A 25,813-nucleotide genomic window follows, 5' to 3' on the forward strand; every position below is an offset into this window, starting at 1 on the left:
TTCGACCCATTCTTCTAAGCTCTCTGATATCGATGTGGACCGTGTGGTGCAGAAGTTATTGGAACATTCGGCCCTATCCAAGCTTATTTCGGTTTCCACCCAGTTGGTGTCGAAACTTGAAGGCCTCCCATTGTCTCCATCCATTCCTCCTCCGAGACCTGTCCAGTCTTTGGAGCCGGAAGAGGTTGATCTACTGGTTGTGGAGCCCTCGGGTCCAGAACCGTCCTTTTCTCAGTCTGTTCCTTTCACCTCGACTCCGTCGGATCCAGTACCGGAGTCTCGGAGCCGACGATCTGTCCTTGGTTCCGGGGCCGAGAGTCGAACCGACGTTTCGGTTCCGACTCTTCCCCTCGGGGCCTCGGCACGGATCGATTCGGCTCCGTCCTCGGGGTTGATGCCTTCGGTGCCTGTCTCGGGGATTCTTCCCATTTCTTCGGAACCGGCAGATTCTTCGACTCGGGACCTGGGGGCCTTCGATCTCATGAGGAAGGTGTTGTCTACCCAGACAACCACATCAGTAGAAGCAGTCTCTCCTCCCCTTAAAGGACCGTTATCTTCCTCTGCACCAACGGCCACATCCAAGCGTCGAGCACCGGTGTCTCAGCCACCCCTGGAGGGTGCCCCCTCTTCCTCGGAGGCTTCTTCGGATGCTCCCCCCGAAGAGGTCCCTAGGAAAAGATTGTGTAAGAGGAGACACTTAGATTCTCCACAGGAATCTTTAACATCCGATACTGACTTGGATGAGTCAGAAGGGTCCCCAAAGTCACCTACGGAAGATGTCTCCTTTTCTGACATCTTGGAGATCCTTAAGCAGAGGTGATTGGCAGTCCCTCCCCCCTTCTGAGGATGAGTCAGTCCTGCTGAAGGCATTTGGTGCTCGCCCTTCCTCCTCCTGGGTCACTCCGCCCTTCGACGAGTTAATGGAGTTGATTGCTCGAAGGGCATGGGAGACACCTGACACGGTGGAACCAGTCCCTAGGAAGCCTAATAAGTACATCACTGCACCCCAAGACAAGGCTTACCTCACTAAAGGAGTTCCAGTAGACGCCATGGTGGTGGCAGCGGCCACGAAAAAGGAGATGTCGGAGTCTTCCTCATCTGTCCATCCGCCTAACAGAGATTCTAGGACTATGGACAGATACGGGAAGCGCATTTTTAGTTCAGCGGCTTTTTCTATGCGTTCCCTGAACTATTTGACTCATTTTACACGCTTACAGAGGGATCTAGTCAAAGAGTTGGGAGATACCGTCCAGGGTACCACAGATGCTGCGGTCTCAGAGAAAGTTTCGGCACATCTAAATACCCTTACATCCATTGTTAACTCATCCATGAGGCTGATATCATACGCAGCCGAAGGATCGAGTAGGGCAGCGGCTTCAGCGATTGCTCTTCGTAGGCAATCCTGGATGCGCTTATGTTCGTTTGCGGAAGCCTTCAAGTCTTCCTTTACTAACGCCCCATTTGATGGTGCCACACTTTTTGGCCCTAAAGTAAAGGAGACCCTTACCCGGTGTGAACAGGAGGGAAAGACTCTGTCTGCTGTCGGAGTCCGTTTTCCACCCTTCCAGACCGTACCCCAAAGGGCATAGTGGTGGGAAAATGTGGTTTCGAAAACCCCAAGGATCTTTCCCAGGCACACAGGGTGATGCCCCCTCTAGAGGCAGAGGAGGGGCAGAGGTGGAAGACGCCGCCGAGGCGGCAGAGGGGGTCCGCAAAACCAAGGTGACAGGGATACCCCCCCTGGTAAACCTTTTCAGCACTCCTGAGAGGAGGCCCGACTGTCCTGCTCTGGAGGCAGTCGGGGCTCGCTAGCTTTATACCCTCAGGCCTGGCAAAACATTACTACAGACAACTGGGTAAAAGCGTTGTTACCAGAGGTTACAAAATACCATTCCTATCCACTCCCATTCCAAAGAAAAAACTCCCAGATGTACCACCCCATCTGCGAGACCCAGCAGCTATAGAAATTTCAAAGCTGCTAGAAAAAAGAGTCATCCAACCAGTCCCAGCGGACCAAATAGGATTCGGGACTTACTCAAGGTTCTTTTTAGTTCCAAAGAAGACAGGGGACTGGAGGCCGATTCTGGACCTAAGCAACCTCAACACCTTTGTCAAGAAGGAAAAATTCCGAATGGTCACGCTTCAATCGATCCTTCCGTTCTTACAGAAGGACGACTGGATGTGCTCAATAGATCTGAAGGACGCATACTACCACATCAAAATGGACAGGGCGTCCAGGGATCATTTGCGCTTCCGGCTGGGAGCCAGTCACTACCAGTTTCGAGCCCTGCCCTTTGGTCTGACCTCAGCCCCCAGGGTTTTCACCAAATGCATGGCAGTGGTAGCGTCTCATCTGAGGCGCCTAGGATTCCAGGTGTTTCCGTATCTGGACGACTGGCTCCTGTCTGCCACCACCAGGCGTCAACTGATACAGGCCAGGGATTACACCCTACAACTTTGTATTCACCTAGAATTTCCGTAAATTTCGAAAAATCTTTACTACAGCCATCACAGCATATCTTATTCATAGGAGCGGAATTAGATACGCATCATTTGGTTCTAAGGCTTCCTACAGAAAGGATAGTCGCACTTCAAAACAACATTTCTCTCCTGCTGTCGTCCAAAAAGTCCCCGGCAAAGCTGGTTCTGAAGGTCTTGGGTCTCATGGCAGCTTCTCTCATTGCGATACCATTGGGAAGACTGCACATGAGAGTTCTACAATGGCTCCTGTTTGCACAATGGTCATTCCAACAGCTACCTCTGACTCACGAAATTCTGATAACAAACACATGCAAATCACACCTAATTTGGTGGCTTCAGACTTGCAACCTTTCCAGCGGAAGACCATTTGTGCTACCCACACCATCAGCGACGATAACCACGGACGCTTCCCTGATAGGGTGGGGGGGCATCTTTCAGGGACAGACAGTCCAAGGCGAATGGACCAACCTGGAGTACAATCTGCACATCAATGTTCTGGAGTTGAGGGCAGTGTTTTTAGCGTTGCAACACTTTGCTCCCCTTCTTCCTCTAGGGACTATTGCAGTTCAGACAGACAACATGTCCGTAGTCTGGTACATAAACAAGCAAGGGGGAACCAGGTCTTATCAACTATGCAGAGAGGCCATGAGAATTTGGCAATGGACGGAGTCCACGGGTCGCTTTCTGATCGCAACGCACATCCCGGGGTCATCCAACGTCATAGCCGACAGGCTGAGCAGAGCAATACTGTTGCCTCACGAGTGGTCCCTCAAACAGTCAATTGCGAACATGATATTTCGCAAGTGGGGCCAGCCTTCCTGCGATCTGTTTGCGTCTCCAATGAACGCCAAATGCAGGAGCTACTTTGCCCTATTACCCCTCCAGGGGAAGTCCCCAGGGACGCGCTGGTGCACGATTGGCCCCGGGTCTCCTGTATGCTTTTCCTCCATTTCCCTGATTGCAAAGTTTCTGCAGAAAGCCAACAACCTTCAGAGGACGATAATCCTCATTGCCCCATTCTGGCCTCGTCAGATTTGGTTCCCCTTTCTATTGCATCACCGCATTCGGGGACCTTGGATGCTGGACCCAGAGCCAGATCTACTGACTCACTCGTCAGGAGTCCCTCACCCATCTCTCGAATCACTCCATCTAGCAGCTTGGCTGCTCCGCTTCCCTTTCTAGCCAGGTCTGATTCCCTTACACCGGCGGTTCAGAATATTTTAGTGGCTTCTCATAAAGCTTCCACTACAAAGACCTACACCAGTAAATGGAAACGTTTCGTCTTCTGGGCTAATTCACATAATTTGGACCCTGTTATAGCCCCGTTGAACAAGATCTTGGAGTTTTTGACAGAATTGTTTCATGAAGGAGCTTCTCCTGCTACTTTAAGAGTGCAGTTGGCTGTCATTTCTAACTATCATGTGGAAGAATGTGGTGCGCCTATTATGGCTCACAGACTTTGTAAAGCTTTTTTAAAAGGATCTTTTCATATCAGACCACCAGTTAGAAGTCCTACATCACCGTGGAATTTGAACCTCTTACTTTCTAAATTGATGTTACCCCCCTTTGAACCAGCCTCAATTTGCCCATTGAAATTTTTATCGTGGAAAACTCTATTCCTGGTGGCCATTACATCCACTAGGCGAGTGTCTGAGCTTCAAGCTCTTTCTATTAAACACCCTTATTTAATTTTCCACTCTGACAGAGTATCCCTTCGCACTAATCCATCCTTTCTCCCCAAAGTTTGCTCTACTAATAATATTAATCAGTCCATTGAATTACCCACCTTCTTCAAAAACCACTCTAATAAATTAGAGTATATGTTGCACAAATTGGATGTCCATAGACAACTCAGATTTTATTTGGATAGAACAAAAGATCACAGGTAATCTGATCAACTGTTTGTAGCCTTTGCTGACAGCAGAAAGGGTGTAGCAGTTACGAAACGAACTCTTTCCAAATGGCTAACTGATTGTATCACATACGTTTATGAGGCTTCTAATCAAACATTATTAGTCAAACCTAAAGGACATTCTACGAGATCAGTGTCTACATCCTTAGCTCACGCAGCTCGCTTACCATTAGACACGATTTGTGCGGCTGCTACTTGGGCTAAACCACATACATTTATCTCTCATTACAAAGTGGACAGGGTTTCTAGGGATAGGGCAACCTTTGGTTCCACTGTGCTCAAGAACGTTCTCCCGTGAGTTCCTCAGGATCATGGAGCTAGGGACGCTACCCATGTGTAAGAACAAAGGCGAGATTGAACACTCTCACATATAGAAGTTATGTCCTTACCATAACGTTCCATGTGGAGTGTTCATCTCTCCTTGGTTATTACACTCCCACCCTTCCCACCCTTAGGAAGAACGTTCGATTTGGTGCCTGGTCTGGAGTATTCTCCTTCTGCAGTTGCATTAGTTGTATTATATGATACACTTGTGTATATATGTATATATATATATATATATATATATATATATATATATGTATATAGATAATCCTATCATTAGGTAAATTTTTGGTATGTGTGTGTGCTCTCTATGACTGGTTTGCTTGCAAACTAGATCTGAGGTAAAGGCAGAGGGGGATTGTGGGTATTAGGTGATCTCGAGCTTCTTCTCGATGCAGAGCTTGCAGGCGGCCGACACGGAGCCGAGGATCGGCTCCGAACCCATGTGTAATAACCAAGGCGAGATGAACACTCCACATGGAACGTTATGGTAAGGACATAACTTCTATTTAATGCTTGTAATCCCACATGTATTTTTCGGTTTCTGAGTTGCTGCTTTTATTCTTGTTGATCTCCATCTCCCATATACAGTCTCTCCTTCATTTTCAATGTACTATTAGTTCTTCAAGTCAATTCTTGTGCTTTTGTCTGTCTCAAACATTTTCTGTTGAAACACTAGAAAAGGTTTCACTGGCCACAGTCTCTCTGTGATCTTTTTTTACCAAACAACAAGCAGAATCTCCTGTTTCACAGCTCTCTTTTTGTTAGACAAACTTGTATTTTCTCCTTAGCATGTTTGGCATCAAAAATGATTTTGTCCCTCCAGGAAAGAATATTCTGAAAATAGCTGGATACATCCGTTTGAATCTCATGCCTGCTTCTCGACATTCCATGATTTAGTGGAATAAATTGTCTCCTCTTCTGCTTGGTGTACAGTGAGTAATCATTTCCCACAAACACTCTACTGTCTCCCACTTATAGTACTTTGTCTTGCCACAGTTTTGTCAGAATCAAGAATTTCTGCTTGTAGGATTGCATCATTAGTATTAAAGGTCTAGATTGCTTTCTCATGCCCATGTTTTAACAGTAGTGCTCTTAAGGTGTTTAGTCCTTTGCTGACTTAGCTGTCTTGTGTTGTAGGACCATGATAATCTCTGCTTTCTCTTGCACTTTTTAAATGCTGTGTGTAGTAAGTAGCTCCTTCATGAAGCATAAGTGGGATTATTTGCAGTTAATATGGGACTTCTGTGATTGTTGCTTGTTTTTAATGTACACACCTTATTTGCTAGCAGATTTATAATTTGCTTCTTGCATTACTAGATGGATATTCTGCCATTGTGGTTAATGAATCCACCAAAAATAGTTTCAACATCTGTCATTCAGATAAGACATGTTAGATGTAGTTAGTTTCATAGCCCCACAGTGAAATGGAATCTGAGTAAAATGTTGAAGTTTGTGTTCTGTAAATCTAGGAGTAAACTGATGCCAACAAACTTAAGACATCATTTAACACAAAGACATGTTTTGTGCGTTTTGTAATAACAAACGATCATTTCTAGCTGTATACATTGATATCAGTGATTTCTTTATCAGTACTAGTTATGGGCAGTACTATGTTTGAACAGAAAGCATTACAAATGAAGTGATGACTTGTTAGAACAACTGCTTGCACTGGCACATTACTACAGTAGGTCAGTGTGAGGAGAGGTCTCCTAGATTTCAAATTCAGAACAGAGTTTGAAAGTAAAAAAAAAAAAAAAATAGCTGCTTTATCAATCTCAAGAATTCTTGGAGAGTCAGTTTTAATATTTACAGCTATATTGTTTAAATGAATAGAGCATTTAAAAACAGCATGTTCTGAAGCATTATTTTCTCCATTTGTTTCATTTGTAAGCTATACATCTGATGTGAGGGAGCATTTTGCTTATGATGTGGCAGTATATCTAAAGAATCTGTTGGCAGACTGTGGTTAAGCACTTCATGTCACCTTGCACATCTAAATTACGGAATAGGACTGAGTTTGTTAGCAGACGTATTTATTATTTTATATGTAGTTGCTGCATTTTTTACTTTATTTTTGTGTCTTTTTTCCCTTTCTGACCCTTGTGCTTGCTTGCTGAGCATCTGTCTATCTGATGGCACTTGCTCATTTGCTCCTCGTCACCGGGGCAAAACCTGTTCATAGCGTGGCCATCATGTAATCAGTCAAGAAGAGTATTTCTGTTTTCTGGCCTAAGCTATTCGTGCTTCACCCTCCCTTTTGTGCACAAGTACTTACACCAATGACCCATGAAGGCTGCCATACAGAGCCAAGTATGTCCCTGGATCATGGTGCTGCCTGTCATATATCTCTTTGATTCCAGTAGGTGTTTCCACAGTAGTGGATAGACAATTTCCCCCTCCCTACCAGGATGGGTGAGCCAATGTAAGCTGCTTACTCTCTCCCTACTGCTCACTCTCATGCTACTCCTTTTGGATTCTCAATATCAGGCCATCTGTGTTATAAGCAAGGCTTCATCCCCCAATGCCATGGAGTCAGGGGTCTGTGATTTAATTGACTGTAACCTCTTTGCTGATTATGGACACTCATGTATGAGATGATATGTGGTTTATTTCTACTTTAGTAAGCCAGAATGATAATATAATAGGTGGCTAAACTGTATGCTGAATGCCAGCCTAACACTTTCTACTTAAATACTGTGGTATTTTCATAATATAAAAAAATGTTGATAACCTTGGGGGATTCAGAAATATGTTAACACACCTCCAGTATGCAAATTCAGTTTCATTTTCATGGATTTAATAATATTTTAAGATTGTCTGTAGGATTTTTTCCTTTGTATTTATAGATGTCTTCATTCCTGATTACTGATAAACTACCACAAATGTTTAGATTTAAAGTATCATTTGATTTTTGGAGTACTCACTTATGTGCACATTCCTTTTTAGGCTGATCAGGGAGGCAGATTCTGAGGCTGAAGGTGCCTTTGTTCCTGTTGTCATCCCAATAGACCTCACATGCTGTGTTGTAAAGGATTCAGACATCACTGCCTTCATCATTGTGGATGAAACCATTGTTGCTGTGGCTAAGGTTCAACACAGTTGGAGAATCAAATTTTTTAAAAGATCAGATTTGGAAGCGACTCAGAAATATGAAAGATATGATGATGTGGAAATTTCAATTGTCCAAAGAACAAGACCAGTTTCACTTAGTAGTGGAACAGATGACAATGATGAATTGCTTCCAGTGTTATACTGTGTTTATCCCCCAGCTGCTAACATACTTACTGAGTCTTGTCACAGCAATGAGAGAGCCATCCTTGAAACATCTCTCTTCAGCCTTCTGTTTGGTGTTGATGCGACCATGCTTCGCACTCCTGTGATTCTGTGTGGTTTCCCTGATGGACAGTTCTGCTGCTTGCCATTGAAACGTCACAGCTCATCTGTCATGTCATATGGTCCCTCAGAAGTCAGTAACTGTAAGACCTGTGTAGTAGTACTTCATCAGCTTGAGCAGCCTGTCATTTTTATCCAAGCGCAGAGGACTAACCAACATGTACAAGAAACTGATGAACGTGCACAGAATGAGGCTGGTGTAAACTGCAACTGTATTGTTATAGTTGGTCATCATGGCCGAATGGTGGTTATCAAAGCGAGCAATAAATCAGAGATGCAGGTGCCTGACTTCAGGCAGTATCACCTTGGCCAGTCTCCCATCCTGTGTGGCTGCTGTGTTGGTTCATACCTTTATTACAGTACATCCTCAGAGCTGTGCATGCTGGAGCTGGTCTGTCAGAAGGATTCACAAGATTCTGAAGACAGTATCCAAAGCGGAGATTTGCCACTCTCCTTGTTTCCTGCCAGCCTAAATATTTGCAGTGTCGTCAACCTTACTGTCTCATCCATTACATCGGAGGGTATTTGCTTGCATTTTTTTATTTGTATGTAGTTTATTTTCAAAACATAGACCAATGAAGCTCTTTGTGTATATACTTTTGCTTGTAGTTATAGTGGAGCACTCAGAGGTTAACTTACCTTCTGATGAAATATGACTTGTGGGTTTTCATCAAACGTCATCCTTTGCAGCTCCATCCCAGATCTGTTAGCCACTAGACCATGTTTTCTTTCCAGAGAGCTGTTTAACAGTAGCAGTAGCAGAATATTTTTGTTTATACTTAGTAAATGGGCAAAACTAGTGATGCAGCATTATGTTGAATTAATTTTTTTGCACTCTGTGGTTAAGCACTTCAAGTTGGAATTACCGATACTATGGAGCTCTGTCCTGCCTTGGCTTGGAAGTGAGCTGAAGAGTAATTTCAGGTAGTATTCCTTAGCACTGGGGCCGGACAGCAGTCCTAAAGACCACACGCTGGCTTTGTCCAAATTAGAATGCCAGATGTATGCAAGACGTGGCTAGATATTTTTTTCATCAGGTGACAATGGTTAAAAATGTGTAGGAACAATATCCAGATACTGACATTGTTGTCAAACCTGCCATAGTGAGTGAGCATCTACTACATAGACAAGGAGAACTGCAGTTAGTCTGAGATGGTATTTTAATTTAGTAAGGTGAAGTTACCTTACATTGCAATTTGTTGATGACAGAGGGAGACAAAAAGCCTGTCTTTTCTGCAGAAAGTGCTTTACCAGTCTACCTCCCTTCCATTGCTTCCTTCTTCTTTATCCTTTTTTCACCTTACCCATGTCATTTTGAATTCTGTCCACCACACATTTCAATAGTCCTTTCTATAGGGTCACCATCTTCATTGTCAAAAATTCAATTTGAAGATCCAGGGAGTAGTCAGTTCCTGCAATCTGCTTGTTGTGCTCCCTCCTTCCCTTTCTGTTCTTTATGCTCAGATCTCTCTGAGTTGATCTTTTGCACTGTGTATCTTTTGTATGCTGTGCTTCTACTGGTTTCATGGGAGAAGACATGCAGCTGTGGTAGCCTCTAGTCATATACCTTTCCCTCCCTCCAGCATAACTTTCTGGTAGTTTTCCCCCTGAAATCCTACCAGTAACCTCACACCCTTTTCCCTCTGTGGACTGCAGAGCTGCAGTCAGTACTGAAGATGTGGTCAGACCAAAGACCTGTAAAATGGAAGCATTTCCTCTTTACTTTTGGAACCTGTCCCCCTGAATTTATTCTCCCCCTTGCTGTTTGTTTGCTGCTACTGTTGTCCTCTTGTTCTGCTCCTATTGGTCCTTCCCAGTTGTGATCAACATTTGCAGATCATTTTCTTGCTCGGTTACCTAATGGTTTCACCCATCCCAGCTGATGCATTACACTAGGATTATTGAAGCCTTACTGCATTAGTTTCTCTTTCTTTGCACTGAACCTTAACTACCAGCTCCTGGTCCACTTGCTTTTCTAAAGCTTTCACTAGACTCTTTCTGTTGTCCTGTACTACTGCATCTTTCTTTGTGTCATCACCAAAGACGTTGATCCTGTTTTATATTCCCTCAGATATGTCTGACACAGGAACACCTAAGAGGTCTTTACCCAGTACAGACTTCTGTGGTACTCCAGTCATTACTTCCATAATTACAGTGAAAGTCTGCATTTTATTCATGGCTCTTCTCGAATGCTAAAATGACTGTTGACATATCCTATAATAGAACTTGATCCTGTCTATCAGTAATCATTTTAGAGAAGTCATGGTATTTTGCAGTTGTTTCTGCTCCTTTTCTGTCTCTCTGATCACAACCCTCTGCGCTTTGTCATTCAGCCATTCAAGTATCCAGTCCCTCAGTCTTGGTCTTCTCTCTCGCCCCTCCAGTTTTCCTGTTCAACAGTCAGAGGAGAACAAGGAAAAGGTTACTGTTAGCTGCCTGTCGGGTGCCAGGATCCGCCACATAACACAAGCACTCAGGTCACTCCAGAACAAGTACAAATATGACTCTGTCATTGTCCATGTTGGTGTTTATGACCTGAGCCGTACCTCCCTGGACTACAGGAAAAGAGACATGGAGGAGCTTTCTGATCACGTAGCCCAGGCCGGTATGACCCTGACCCTGAGTAGCATCCTGCCGTCACCAAGAATGATACCACGGTATAGAGAAAAAAATGATCAAGTTCAACAATTGGCTTAGCTTCTGGTGTAATTCAAAGGGGATCCAGTGTCTGTCAGCCTGGAATGACATGCTCGACAAGCCACGCTGCTTCGCTAGAGACGGCTTGCACCTGTCACCCTTAGGCTTTTGAATACTGGAAAAGGCTCTTGCCACCCCCATAGTGCCTTTTTTAGGCAAGGCGCAAAAGACAAACCCACCGCCATAAATAGCACAAGTAAAAAACTGAGGGTAATGCTACTCAGTGCCAGAAGTCTAAACCTCAAAATGCATGCACTCGAGGCACTCCTCAGTATGGAGAAAATCGATATATGTGCAGTAACAGAAACCTGGTTTAAGGCTCCAGAGAGCAGCCCAGCACTACTAGGCTACAACTCATACCGTACATTTCGACCACAAAACTCGGACTGAACTACAAAAGGAGAGGGACTATCCATATTCATCAAGGATACCCACACCTTCAGGTTAGTGGCACAGCACGATGCTTTAGAGATCATCCACGTGCAACTAACAACGGGCAAAACTGCTATTCAAATTATAGCTTGCTACAGATCACCCACCATGTCCCAGGACCCCCACTCCACATTCCTGGAAACACTGGGAAACATAAAGGTCCTACCAAGCACCCTGATATTGGGTGATTTCAATTACCCAAACATTAACTGGGAGAACTACTCAAGTACAAACTCCCTTGCCCAACATTTCCTAGAATTTATAAACTAAAATGCCCTGGATCAACTGGTCAACACCTCCACCAGAGGTGATAACATATTGGTCCTGGTCATCACCAACATGGGTGACCGGTGTTCTACACTGGAGGCCAACCCCTCACTGGTTAGATATGACCATAAACTATTCACTCTGGATATCCACATTCTGCCACCACCCCCGGTCAAAGAAACCACTGTGAAAAACTTTTCAAAAGCGAATGTCACGTTACATAAAACCGAGTTGGTTTCATGGGAGAAGACATGCAGCTGTGGTAGCCTCTAGTCATATACCTTTCCCTCCCTCCAGCATAACTTAACTAAAGGATAACGCTGTCCAAGCTGCAAAATCCTTTACTAATGCACTCTACAGGCACCTACAAGAATACATGGATCGTGCTATCCCAAACAAAACCAAGACTCACTCCTCCAAGAAAAGGAAACCAGTCTGGTGGACCCCTGCCATAAACAAGCTATACAACAGAAGGAGGAAACTAGTGCAGAAAAGAGTAAATTCCCAAGAAGGGAAGACATCCCTGAGCAGTATCAGCAAGAAACTACGTTCCCTCATAAAATCATCCAAGGTTAGCTTCGAAAGAAAAATTGCCATGGACTCCAAAGATAACCACAAGGCATTCTTTAGCTATGTCAAGAATCTAAGTGGCAATTCTCAGATCTGCTCGGAGTTAGTGCAGATTGGCACAAAATACACTGAACTGACCGATATAGCCAACATTCTGGCAGACAGGTTCAGTGCAAACTTCACCCCCAAAAGGCCCCATAACCATACCAGAAGAATGTAGTGCCCCTGAAATCACAGACACTCAGGTTAAAATAGTCCTCTCCAAAGCCAAACACACGGCATCAATGGGACCGGACGGTGTCCCAGGCTGCAAACTACACAAGCTCAAAGATGAACTAACCCCTCACCTAAACACACTGTTTAAACTCAGCCTCTCCACAGGCTATGTGCCCACCGCAACTGTTATTCTGCTGCACAAGGGTGGTGCCACAACGGACCCCGGGAACTATCGCTCTATAAGCCTGACTAGCTTGGTCTGCAAAGCTATGGAGCACATCATCATGGATCTCATTAACAGAGACATTGGGAACCTCCAAACACTGGACCCCACCCAGTTCAGCTTTGTTAAGGGCAGATCATGCCTCCTAAACTTGGTGGACTTCTTTGAGACAGTTACCAAGGCTATAGACGAGGGAAAGGTGGTCCACACAGCCTACCTAGACCTCGCAAAGGCCTTCGACACCATTCCCCACTCAGGTGTTATAGACAAGCTCACCAGCGTGAAAATAAACCCCTACATCACGAGATGGGTTGCCAACTGGCTCACGGACAGAACCCACATAGTAAGAGTTGTGGGAGCTCGGTCTGACTCTAAACCCGTTTACAAGTGGCGTTCCCCAGGGCTCAGTCCTAGGACCCCTCCTGTTCGATATATACTTCTCAGAGGTACAGGCAAGCACAGGAGGACTATGGCTGACCAACTTCACAGATGACTGCAGTCTAGGGGCTATAATTGACTCTCTGGCTGACACAGACATCCTCCAAAAGGGTCTCACTGAGACAGATACCTGGTGTCAAAACCATGGCCTCAAGCTAAATGCCTAAAAGTGTATAGTCATCCCCTTTGGAAAAAATAAAATACCCACAAACTACCACATAGGTGGTAGCCCCCTAAATACAGAAGATGTAATAAGGGTTCTGGGGACCCAAGTTGATAGTAACCTCTCCTTTGATAATCACATTGCCACAGTGGTTAGAAAATCCTTCTATGTGGCCCACCTAATCACAAAAGGGTTTGCATCCAGATCGAAAGAGGTCATTGGGCCCCTCTACACATTACTCATCAGACCCATCATAGAGTACAATGCCCCATTTGGGATGTACCTTATAAGACACCTGCAACAACTGGAAAGACCACAGAAGTACCTCACCAAGAGGATCACTGGCCTCAAGCAGATGGCCTATGCCGCTCGACTGAAGAAACTTTATTGGAAAGGCTCACCCAGACTCTGCTACACTTTGCTGTGAGGGAAAGGTTGGTTTGCTTTTTATTCGTCGTATTTTGTATTAGTTTATTGCCTTTTTATATTTTGAGTGCTGTGATTTGTTTTCTCTACCTTGTGTTTTGCTTGTGTTCTGCTTTTAACTGCATATTAAAACTTCAAAAGACCCCACAGCTCTGTCTGTTGTGAGTCAGGCAGAAGTTACAACTCATCAATTAAGGACTCCTACATAAGACAGAAGATGTCACTTAAGGTTGATCATTTGTGAACTGAGGGGGTGGAGCTAGGAACTATGTCTTCTATTTAAGAGGTAAAATAAAACATTTCAGAGCTTTACTGGAAAGGCTCACCCAGACTCTGCTACACTTTGCTGTGAGGGAAAGGTTGGTTTGCTTTTTATTAGTTGTATTTTGTATTAGTTTATTGCCTTTTTATATTTTGAGTGCTGTGATTTGTTTTCTTTACCTTGTGTTTTGCTTGTGTTCTGCTTTTAACTGCATATTAAAACTTCAAAAGACCCCACAGCTGTGTCCCTTGTGAGTCGGGCAGAAATTTTCCCCACCCCGTCACTGTTGTGTTCTTAAATACCACTGTCTTTCTAGTTGCCTGCCTTTTATGTTAATTTGACCATATATGTCATTTCCTCTCTGCTTTCACTGGCTTGTGTGAGTAAGCACAAAATTATCATTTTGTGAAATCACTCCCCTTCAACTATTTAAATTTACTGGCCATTCTACTGTATTCCATAGTACCGGAATACAAAAGTGATCACCCCCTTTCAGTCTATCTTGCTGTTTTAAAAATAGTCACTATCCACTAAAATTTAACTTTTTAGACGGGTAAAACTTAATTTATCTACTTTCACATCTAACCTCTCTAGTGCACACTGCAGTGTTTAGGATGCACCATTTTTTTTTCATCTTACCTTTAAGCATCCCTGTGACTAGCATTTGCTCTAATACCTGCGGGAAAGCACTAGGAAGCCTTAAACTGATACAAGCACTCAAGTCTCCTTATTAATAAAGAGAAATTAATCATAAGCACTAAACAGCCTATAATTGCAAAGTACCTTGCTAAGGTAAGGGGAAAACAGCTCCTGTACTTTTCAAAAAAGACACCAAACCAGGCATGTTCAAGGGTCAGCTTCCGTTGATTTCTCCTGTCCACCTGATGAAATCTGGGCATACTGGGGCAATGCAGCAATTGCCTCATGTACACAGACATCCCTCTCCTCCTACCACCCAACACTACAACCTGTGAGAGATGCACTTACATAGCCAAACTGGAAGCAAAGCTCTCTCCACCCAAGATTGTGCTAAACAGTCAAGAGGAGAAGGTTAACACCTGCACTACACCTCAAGCAACACATAGCCCTTCTAAACTCATACCACCAACACCCGCACATAGCAACACTAAATCCACATATGTGGAGGCCCTTAAATGTAACCTGCCCAAGCAACAAGGACCCCCGAAGCTGAAACGCAAACTAACACCAGTCACAACCAAAGTGTCACATAGCTCACAACACCAGTGTGCCACCCAGAAACAGCCCCTAAGGCAAGACAACGTACCTAACATTTTAGTCATAGGTGACTCTATAGTCAGACACACTGATGTCCCATTCACCAGGCTGAGCAAGGAGAACATTACAGTGAGCTGCCTGTCGGGTGCCAGGATCCGCCACATAACTCATGCACTCAAGTCACTCCACAACAAATACAAATATGACTCTGTCATTGTCTATGTTGGAGTGAATGACTTGAGACTTACCTCCCTGGACTACATGAAAAGAGACATGGAAGAGCTCTTGGATCATGTGGCCCAGGCAGGTATGACACGAGCCCTGAGTAGCATTCTGCCTTCGCCCAGAATGATACCACAGTATAAGGACAAAATGATTGACTTCAACAATTGGCTAAGCTTCTGGTGTCATTCAGAGGGGATCCAGTATCTGTCTGCCTGGAACATCATGATCGACAGACCACGATGCTTTGCCAGAGATGGTCTGCACCTGTCGTCCCTGGGATTCAGGTTACTGGTAAAGGCTCTTGCCACCCCTATAGTGCCTTTTTTAGGCAAAGTTCAAAGGACAAAACCACCACCGTAACAGGTACAAGCATGCAAAATCTGAAGGTAATGCTACTCAATGCTAGAAGTCTAAACCTCAAAATGCACTCTCTCGAGGCACTCCTAAAAATGGAGAACATCGATGTCTGTGCAGTAACTGAGATCTGGTTCAAGGCTCCAGAGAGCACCCCTGCAATACCAGGCTACAACTCTTACCACACTTTTCGGCCATCAAACCAGGATCGAAACACTAAAGGTGGAGGGGAGTGTCCGTATTCACCAAGGATATTCACACCACCAGGTTAGTTGCCCAACACAATGCGTCTGAAATTCTCCAGGTGCAACTAACACTAGGTAAGACTGCAATCCAAATTGTAGCTTGCTACAGATCCCCCACCATGCCCCAAGATTCTCACTACACCTTTCCAAACATACTGGAAAATATTAATATACAACCAAACACCCTAATACTGGGTGATTTCAACTACCCTGCCATTAACTGAGAAAACTACTCATGTACCAGCACCTTTGCCCAACGGTTCATGGAATTCATAATTTCCAATGCCCTGGATCAACTAATCCATAGTCCCACCAGGGGCTCCAATATCCTAGACCTGGTCATTACCAACATGGGAAATCGATGCTCCACACCTATGATCACCCCCTCGTTGGTCAGGTCAGACCATAAGCTAAATCACCTTTAACATCCATATCCCACTCCCATTCCCACCCCCCAGTAAGGAAACCTCCATAAAAAACTTCTCCAAAGCCAACTTCATGCTACTCAAGTCAGAAGTTTCATGACACCCATGCAGACGGGAACTGAAAGTTCGACTGCTGAGTCCTACACTAAGGCACTGTCCCAGCACATCCAGTCATGCATGAATCGTGCCATCCAAAATAGAACCAAGATGCTCTTCTCCAAAAAAGGAAGCCAATCTGGTTGTCCCTTGCCATAAACAAACTTTACAACAAAAGGAAGAAACTGTTGCAGAAAAGAGGAAAATCCCAGGATGCAAAAAAAAACTCCCTTACCAGCCTCAGTAAGAAGCTGAGATCCCTCATAAAATCCTCCAAAGCTAGTTAGGAAAATAAAATTGCTAAAGATTCCAAAGACGATCACAAGGTATTCTAAAACTATGTCAAGAATCTAAATGACAATGCTCAGATCTGCTCTGAGCTACAACAGAATGGCATGAAATATACTGATCCCAAGGATATTGCCAGTATCCTGGCAGATCGATTCAGTGCCAACTTCACCCCCTAAATGGCCCATCTCAATACTGGAAGATTGCAAAATTCCAGTAATAATGGCCACACAGGTAAAAAATGCACTCTCCAAAGCTAAGAATACAGCATCTGTAGGACCAGATGACATCCCAGGCTGTGTACTACATGAACTACAAAATGAACTGGCACTTAACCTAAGTGTCATGATTAATCATACCGTCACCTCAGGCGTCATACCCACTGAGTGGCGCACAGCTACAGTTAATCCCACTCCACAAGGGGGGGATCCACCTTGGATGCCGGGAACGGCCGCCGCATCAGTCTGACGAGCTTGATCTGCAAGGCCATGGAACGTATTATCATGAAACTTATAAACAAAGACATTGGCAAACTTATAACACTGGACCCCACCCAGTTTGGGTTCGTGAAGGGCCGATCTTGTCTCCTGATCCTGATTGATTTCTTCGACTCAGTCTTCAGAGCCGTGGATGAGGGTAAGGCAGTCCACACAGCCTATCTGGACCTCGCCAAAGCCTTTGACACCATCCCCCACTCTGGAATCATAGATAAACTTACTAAGCTGGGCATTAATCCCTACGTCACTCGATGGGTTGCCAACTGGCTTACTGACAGAACCCACACTGTAAAAGTAGCCGACTCCAAATCCAGCTCCAGACAAGTGACAAGTGGAGTGCCTCAGGGTTCAGTCCTGGGACCTCTCTTGTTTGGCATCTACTACTCTGAAGTACAGGCCAACACTAAGGGACTCTGGTTAACAAAGTTCGCAGATGACTGCAAACTGGGAGCCATTATTGAATCCCCAAATGATGCTGATACTCTACAAAAGGGCCTTACAGAAACAGATGCTTGGTGCCAGAGCCATGGGCTCAAGCTCAGTGCCAAGAAATGTATAGTTATGCCCTTTGGGAAAAAAACATGTACCCATGAATTACCACATAGGTGGCAGTACACTAAACACCGAAAGTGTGATAAGAGACTTGGGGACACAGGTGGACAGTGGTCTCACCTTCAATAACTGCATCGCCACAACAGTCAGGAAATCCTTCTATGTGGCACACCTCATCACTAAGGGCTTTTCATCAAGAAAAAAGGAGGTCATTGTCCCACTGTACTCATCCCTCATTAGACCCATTGTAGAATGCAATGCCCCATTTGGTATGTACCTCTCAAGACATCTGAAACAACTAGAAAGGTTGCAGAAATACCTCACTAAAAGAATCACAGGCCTAAAGCAGATGCCCTATGCTGACCATCTTAAAAAACTCCAGCTATACTCTGTCACATATCCTCTACTCCGAGGTGATCTCTGCTTAACATACAAGGCCATGTCAAACCCAGAGCTGTTGGACATGCTACACTTAAAGAAATCTCAATCCCTCAGAGCCACACGCTCCAGGGATCTAAACCTTGTCATCACAATAAGCAAAACATGCTGGAGGGATAGGTTCCTGACCCAGGACTCCCCAGACTGGAATAGACTGCCTATACATGTCAAGCAGAGCACCTCTTTAGCCCTCTTCAAAAGGAACCTTGATGACTGGATGGGAGAAAGGAAATTCACCCCAGGGATCACGTCATTCGCCCTGCTAGACAGGGTCCAGGGAAGTAAATAGTGTGGGAAGAAATAGCCAGGGAATTGTTATGGCTAGGCTTGTATAGGCCCTAGGGCCAATAGCCTAGTACCAGCCTATGAAGCTATGAACTCCAGCTGTACTCTGTTGCATACCGCCTACTCAGAGGTGATCTCTGCCTGACATACAAGGCCATGTCCAACCCAGAATTGATGGATGTACCCCACCTAATGAAAACCATATCCCCTCGCGCCACGCACTCCAGGGATCTAAACCTCACCACAACAGAAAATAGGACGTGCTGGAGGGATAAATTCCTGTCCCAGAGACTTCCCATGCTGCGGAACAAGATTCCAGTCCACATTAGGCAGAGCTCCTCGCTAACCCTCTTCAAGAGAAACCTTGACGAGTGGATGGGAAACAGAAAGTTTACCCCAGGGATCACTTCAATGGCTCTGCTGGACAGAGGCACAGGGAACTAATCTAAGGGGGCGGCGAAAACCAACACATTTTGACTAGGCTTATAAATGTCTTCGGGCAAATAGCCTAGTACCTACCTATGAACCTAAAGATCTTGCTGAAATTCAGAAAGTCTTGTCAACCAGTATTCCCCTTGTTGAGAAACTGGATAAGGCTTGATTGGCATCTCCACATGTCTGTGATTCCATGTTGGTTCCTCTTCTGGAGAGAGATTGTTGTCCTCTAGACATGCCACCATTCTTCACTATAGGATTCACTCCATGACTTTCCCTGCTAATGTTGTTATTGAATCTGTAGCTCTTCAGATGTTTTCTGTTCCTCCTTTGTACAAGGGTACTACAGTTAATGTTGTTCAGCCCCCTTTCACTTTTGTACTAGACAATTTTCTATTAATGATTTATGACTGTCTATTTTCCAATACAGTGTCTAGATTTGTGAGACTATGGTCCTTCTGCTTCATGTCATGAGCCAAAAATGTAATTACAGTAAAATGCAAAGCCGAATCTGAATGGGAGCAAGTGTTCCAGCTGCTCAGTAGCAGTCTTAATTCCAGCTGTTGTTTCAGGGTTTGTTGCAGTCTATAGTAGAGAGAGGACCTGCACTAGAAGGTACTAAGACAGCTCAGGCATCATCATCATCAACCCTCTTCTTCCCATTTTTCTACCTGTGGTCTGGGTGTCATGTCACTTGTCTCCATCTCTCCCTTTTCAGTGCCACCCTCCTACCTTATTTGACACTCATGCCTGAATGATGTCACAAGTCTTCTTACACAATCCATACACTCCTTTGCTAGATACCATCATTTCCTCTTGCCTTCTTCCTGTCTGTCCCAAATCATCTTCATCAGATTGTCTTCTGCTTTTCTGCACAAGTGCCCTAACCACCGATATCTGTTCTTTTTGACCTTTTCTGTTATTGGAATTACTTTGGATTCTGCTCATATGTCCTCACTTCTTTGTCTGCCCCACAGTGTGCATCATACCCACCTGTCTTAGGCACTTAATCTCACCTCTATCTTCCTCAACTGCTTTGCCTTTACTGCCCACGTTTCTGTACCATACAGTAGTACAGGTCTAGCTTTGACCTCCTCATTCAGACTTCCCTTCTCCTCAACCACTCCTCCCATATACTTGAAGCTGTTAATCGGTTTCACTGCTTTCCCTTCTATCTCAATTTTCAGCTTCTTCTGATTTCCCCCATTTGCTGCCTTTACAGCTGTCTTATATCCCATGTGTCTTCAGTTTTGCATTCTTGGGTCCAGGCAGGCGAGTGAATCAGCACTTACTCCTCCTGTGCTGGATTTTTCTAGATCATTCGAAGAACAAGGTGTGATCTAAGCAACTGTCTATTTACTTGACAAGTAGAAACATAATAGAAAAGAAACTAGTGTCTTGCTCTGACGACTTCCTAAAACACAGCTATAGAACAAAAGAAGAGGGTTAAGGAGAAGGATGGAGAAATGGTGTAAGTAAAATGAGGAGTGCAGATCAGAGTGTATGTGCTGTGTCTTTAAAAAGCATATCAAAGACTTGGCTTGCACATATAAATGCTATGCACATGCTATTCCTAGTGCCATTTTGAGAGTGCAGCCAGGGAGTGAGCTTGTATGATTGCAGTAGCTAGTTGTATGTAAGTTACTTAAGTTAAAGTCAGTAAACTTCAGTCATGATGTGTTTGTATAAAATAAAGCTGCTTGAACAGAACCCATGAAGACTCTTCTATTGTGTCCAGAGTAGGAAAGCGACATGATGTCAGAACCGGGATCGCAAAGAGTAATCTGAGCCATGAGGTGCAGAGACGACAGTGAAGGTAAACTAAGAGAAATGAGCATGAAAAAGAGCCAGAAAAGAATCAAAGGTAATGAGAATTCGCACAAACTGCTTATTTTATAAAAAAGACAAAACTGGGCATTACAAGGGCACAAACCGCATTATGAAACAAGCGGGAGGCACAAAAGGTTTATTAGCTAAGGGAAATGTTTAAAGCAAAGAGATTTGATAAAACAACAGAAAAGCAAAATGAGTATGTTTAAGGCAAAATGGGCAAACTTAGAATAAAATGAGCACAAGAAAAGTACAATGGGCATGAAAAGAGATTAAACAAGCAAAATGAATATAATAAGGGCAAAAAAGGCACATTAAGTGTAAATAAAGCAAGGCGACTGCATGTTTTTGACAAAGTGCTGTGTTTTGGCATAATTACGACTTTGTATTGTATCAAGGGCATAACTAAAGTTATTTGAAGTATTTCAAAGTGTGTAAAAGTGCTTACAGTGTATTCTTATTACTGTGTATGTATTCCAAAGAGTTTATTTGTGTGCAAAGTGCAACTGTTTCGTTAAGTGCAGTCAACGTATAGCCATTTTGAAAAGTTTCTGCTTTGGGTGCGTCTGTTTGCAAAGTGCCACCATTACACAGTGTTTATTGCACTGTAAAGAGTTGCCTAGCAAGGTACCTCCATTTGGGGAAATTTCAGCGCGCTGTGTACAGTTTACTCGCAAAGTGCAATTGCTTCGAAATATTATTGACTCTGAGCTTCTCTTGCCCAGTTCATTCACATCGTGCAGTTATTTGAAATGTTTCTTAAAATGATGATAGATTACTGTTACAATACAATAATTTCAAGAGTATTACAGTGCCCTAGGGACTTATTTCGCAAAGTCCAGTTACACAGAGCATCGTGCAGTTATTTGATATGTTTCTTACACTGATAAGAGGTGATTTCTTGCAATACAGTAATGTCAAGAGTATTAGTGATCGAGAAACTTATTTTGCAAAATTCAGTTACACAGGGGCTTGTGCTATTGGGCAAAGTTACAAATACTGGCATAAATTTCTGGCATATGTGTATGTGTGTGCTTATTTGCAAAACCCTTCACTGGTATGTGTTAATATGACAGACTGATTTTGAAAGCCCTTACCTATTGTATTTGATCAGAATATTGCAGAGAATTTGAGAATATTTCAGTAGAGTACAATATTTTTATACAAGCAGCTTATTCGGATAAAGATGCACGCATCAGGGCATTAATTTTGCTAAACCTAGATGGGTCAGAGGCCATAGAAAGAGAGCATTCATTTGTGTATGCGCCAGCAGTGTATGAAGAAGAAGGTGAAAACCATGATATTGTTGTACAGGCTGAATCAAGGGAAGACCCTAAGTGTTTCAAGCGCAACTTCAGAGAAATGTGTAACCCCCAGACAAATATTACATTAGAGAGGCATTTGTTTTACATGAGAAATCAGAAACCAGGGGACACTTTTGCAGCTTATATAACTGACCTGAGAAACAAAGCTAAAATGTATCGGTTTGATGACTTAAAAGAAGAGTTAATGAAGGACAGGCTTATGTGTGGTATTAATGCTGCTGTGAGAAAGATCTTCCTTCAAGGCAGTGATTTAATGTTAAGTAAAGCCATAGAGATTTGTCAGATCCATGAAGTGACAGAAAAACACACAAGTATGCTTGCAGGTGACAAGAGCATGGGTTCGGCAGGCTCCAGAGCAAATGTGGATAGCATGCAACACTTGGCAAACAGAAGTAGGCCTAGGCACATGGTAGCCAACATCTCTGCTGGCTCACCAGGGAAACCATGTAGCTTTCCAGCAATTTCTAAGACTAGTTCAGTTAAAGGAGCATGTTTCTCAGTGCAGGACAAGCATGAATCAGCAAAATCCAAGTCTAGTTTTATTGTTAACTGTCACAGTTGTGGTGCAAATCATGAGTCTAAAAAAGAGAAATGCATTCGGTCAGCAATGTCACAAGTGTAAAAAAATGGAACCAATTACCAAAAGATTTGCAAATCAAGTAAACCTCACGCAGTTGTAAAGAAAGGTCGCACAAAAAAGCAAGTTGATAAAGAAAAGTCGCAGCAGTGAATTTTCTCTGTAGATGGTGTATCAGTGCTTGGTGAAAGAGTTGATGCAGTGAGTTTATTGGCAAAGAACAACGTGTTTTGTATTTTCCTGATCAATGGTAAATCCACAGAGCTTAAAGTAGACACTGGTTCAAAGTGTAATATATCAGTAGACACATTTGCTGAAATGAGAACTAATGAACAACTCAATGTGGCCAGTAGTGAGAAACTTGTTGCTTATGGAGGTGAATAAATCTAGACCAAAGGCTCAGTGATGCTTTCATGTTATTTGGCCAAGAACTGTTGCAACTTGTTATTCTATGTAGTCCAAAGACCAGTACCATCTTTACTGGGTCTCAAAGATAGTTTAAGGATGAATCTGCTTTCTTTTACCAAAGGAGTTCATCACATAAGTGCATCTCCTAGTTCTAATTTTTCTGAAGCCATCTTCTCAGAGTATGCTGATGTTTTTGCTGACAAGTTGGACAGAGTTACAGTTGTGTATTCCATAAAGTTAGACCCAGAGGTTACTCCAGTAGTCAGACCAGAAAGAAAAGATGTTAAGTTGTCTATCTCGCCTTCATTCTTGCTTTATGGGTTCGGAGCCGACCTCGGCTCCGACTCGGCCACTCTAAAAGCTCGAGAGTTGGTTCCACCGGCTCGAGGCTCCCCTTATATCCCACAATGCTAGGCGAGAGTTACCTCAGATCTCGTTTGCCGCTACAGCTTCGAGGTTGGTTTTCTACCGGTTCTTGGTAAGTGACTTTTCTTGTTGAAATTAGTCTTTCTAAACCCCTTTAATTTTAATATATTTACTTAATTCCCTTAGTTTAGAGAAAATTTTATCCCCTTCTAAAAAATTTCCGTTTTTTTCCCTCAAGAACCTTAGGTTCTTCCCTTGGGCCTACAGGCCTTTCCTTCCCTAGTGGAGTGTGTGTGTATTATTTTATTTTAAAATCCTAGTTACTGGTTTTATTATATTTTAACTTGACAGGGTGTAACTAGTGTGTTTGTGTGTGTGTTTGTGTACACCTGTTCAAAAATGTCTAAAGAAGCAAAGGTCTCAGATTCAAGAAGTGTGATGCGTGCTGTCAGAAAATGTCTCTGACAGACGCTCACACTTCTTGTGTCTACTGTCTGGGGCCTTTGCACCTGCAGGACTCCTGTGCTGTGTGCCATGGCTTCAGCCCCAGGGTCCTGCAGGAAAGAAAGAATAAATTGATACTCAGAGGCTTACTCAAGCCAGAGGATTCCCTGTCTGTTTCAACAGGGAAGCCCTCTAAGGCATCTAGGTCTTCGGCTCCGGCAACTGAGCCGAGACCTAAGGTTTCTCAACCTCTGCCTTCATCGGCTCCGGCTCAGTCCACAGTTTCTGTGGCCCCCTCGGCTCCGGCCGGAGCCGAGGTAGTAGAAGTTCCCGTGTCGGCTCCGACCAGACCTTCGGAGCCGACAACTAGGAAGAGGTCCAGGTCACCATCTCTTGGCTCCGTTCATTCGGCTCCAGGATCTCCCCTGCTGTCTGAACGGAGCCAAAGATCTCACTCCTCTAGGTCATCGAGGCTGTCGGATCATGACCTTCAGAGGGTAGTGAGTCGACTACTTAAGTCCGAGGCACTGGCCCAGATGCTTCAGAGCCCGACTCATCAGTCGATGCCTGCCCCGGTCCATCAACATATTCCTCCTTCGACTCTCTTGAGCTCGGAGCCGGGTCGTGTCGGAACCGAGACTGTGATTGCGTCGGAGCCGATACAATTGTCTTCGGCTCCGTCGTCGGCTCCGTTTTCTTCCTTGGAAGAATCTCGGCGCCGGACTTCCCTCGTCGGCTCCGAGGGGCTGAGTGGCATCGGACCCTTGTCCGACCCCCCTCTCCCTCTCAGTGCTTCGGCGCTGGTGAGTTCGGCTCCGACATCGGCCTCGGAGCCATCACTGTCGGTGCCGAGGGGGGTTCTTAGCTTCTCGGAGCGGGGACCTCTGGCTCTGCCTGACAGGGGTGCATTCGAGGTCATGCGGAGTGTGTTAGAGCCTGGCTCTACTCCACAGTCGGCTCCGTCCGCCCCTCCCTCTACGGTGCCTCAGACTAAGTCGACTCACTCCCTCATCCCGGACCGCAGAGAGCCAACTCCTCAGGAACCCCCTGTGGGGATTTCATCCTCTTCCGAGGCCTCTCCTGATTTGGCAGAGCCCCCTCGGAAGAGGAAGTGTAAGAGGAAACACATTGACTCACCTGAGTCCATCACATCAGACACAGATTTGGATGATTCTGAGGGTTCCCCCCGTTCCCCTTCTGAAGATGTCTCATTTGCAGACATTCTGGAGATCCTGAAACAGAGGGGAAATTGGCCAGCCCTCAACCCTTCGGAGGACGAATCTGTGTATCTTGAGGCGTTTGGCTCTCGTCCTTCCACCTCCTGGGTGTCCCCCCCCTTCGACCCCCTCATGCAGGTGGTTGCTAAGAAGGCATGGACGGCTCCTGATTCAGTGGACCCCACTCCCAGGAGACCCTCCAAGTTCATAACAGCTCCAGCAGACAAACAGTTTTTAACAAAAGGAGTTTCTGTGGATGCTATGGTGGTAGCTGCTGCCACTAAGAAGGAGCTAGCTGATCCTTCAGTACCTGTCCATCCACCTAACAAGGAATCTAGGTCCATGGACAGGTATGGGAAGTGGATGTTCTCGTCAGCGACATTTACCATGCGTTCGCTGAACTACCTGTGCCATTTTACTCGTCTTCAAAGGGACTTGATCAAGGAAGCGAGTGAAATGTTAAAGGACCCTACAGCTGCGGGTTTCCAAGATAAGATGAACACGCAGCTGGCTACCCTTAACTCCATAACCAACTCCTCCATGCACCTTCTTTCTTACGCGGCTGATGGAGCGAGCAGAGCCGCAGGGACAGGTGTGGCCTTACGTAGGCATGCCTGGATGCGGCTATGCAATTTTGCGGACCCCTTCAAGACGTCTTTCACGAACTCCCCGTTTGATGGATCATCCCTCTTTGGTCCTCAAGTGAAAGAAACCTTGACTAGGTGCGAGACTGATGGCAAGACCCTTTCTGCCAGAGTCCGTT

General features: G+C 44.6%; 1 protein-coding gene across 8 annotated transcripts in view; it reads left to right on the forward strand.

The window, feature by feature from the left end:
• FAAP100 (FA core complex associated protein 100) overlaps window positions 1-25,813 on the forward strand; it is a 474,918-nt gene that overhangs the window by 58,425 nt on the left and 390,680 nt on the right. For all 8 annotated transcript variants that reach the window (XM_044085052.1, XM_044085047.1, XM_044085051.1 and 5 more), the window contains one exon: window positions 7,667-8,634. In XM_044085052.1, the coding sequence (XP_043940987.1) occupies window positions 7,667-8,634 (968 nt within the window). The remainder of the gene's footprint in view (window positions 1-7,666; window positions 8,635-25,813) is intronic.

This window comes from Protopterus annectens, chromosome 10.part0 (genome assembly GCF_019279795.1).
Source record: "Protopterus annectens isolate FY-2018-M chromosome 10.part0, PAN1.0, whole genome shotgun sequence".
Taxonomy (NCBI): domain Eukaryota; kingdom Metazoa; phylum Chordata; order Ceratodontiformes; family Protopteridae; genus Protopterus; species Protopterus annectens.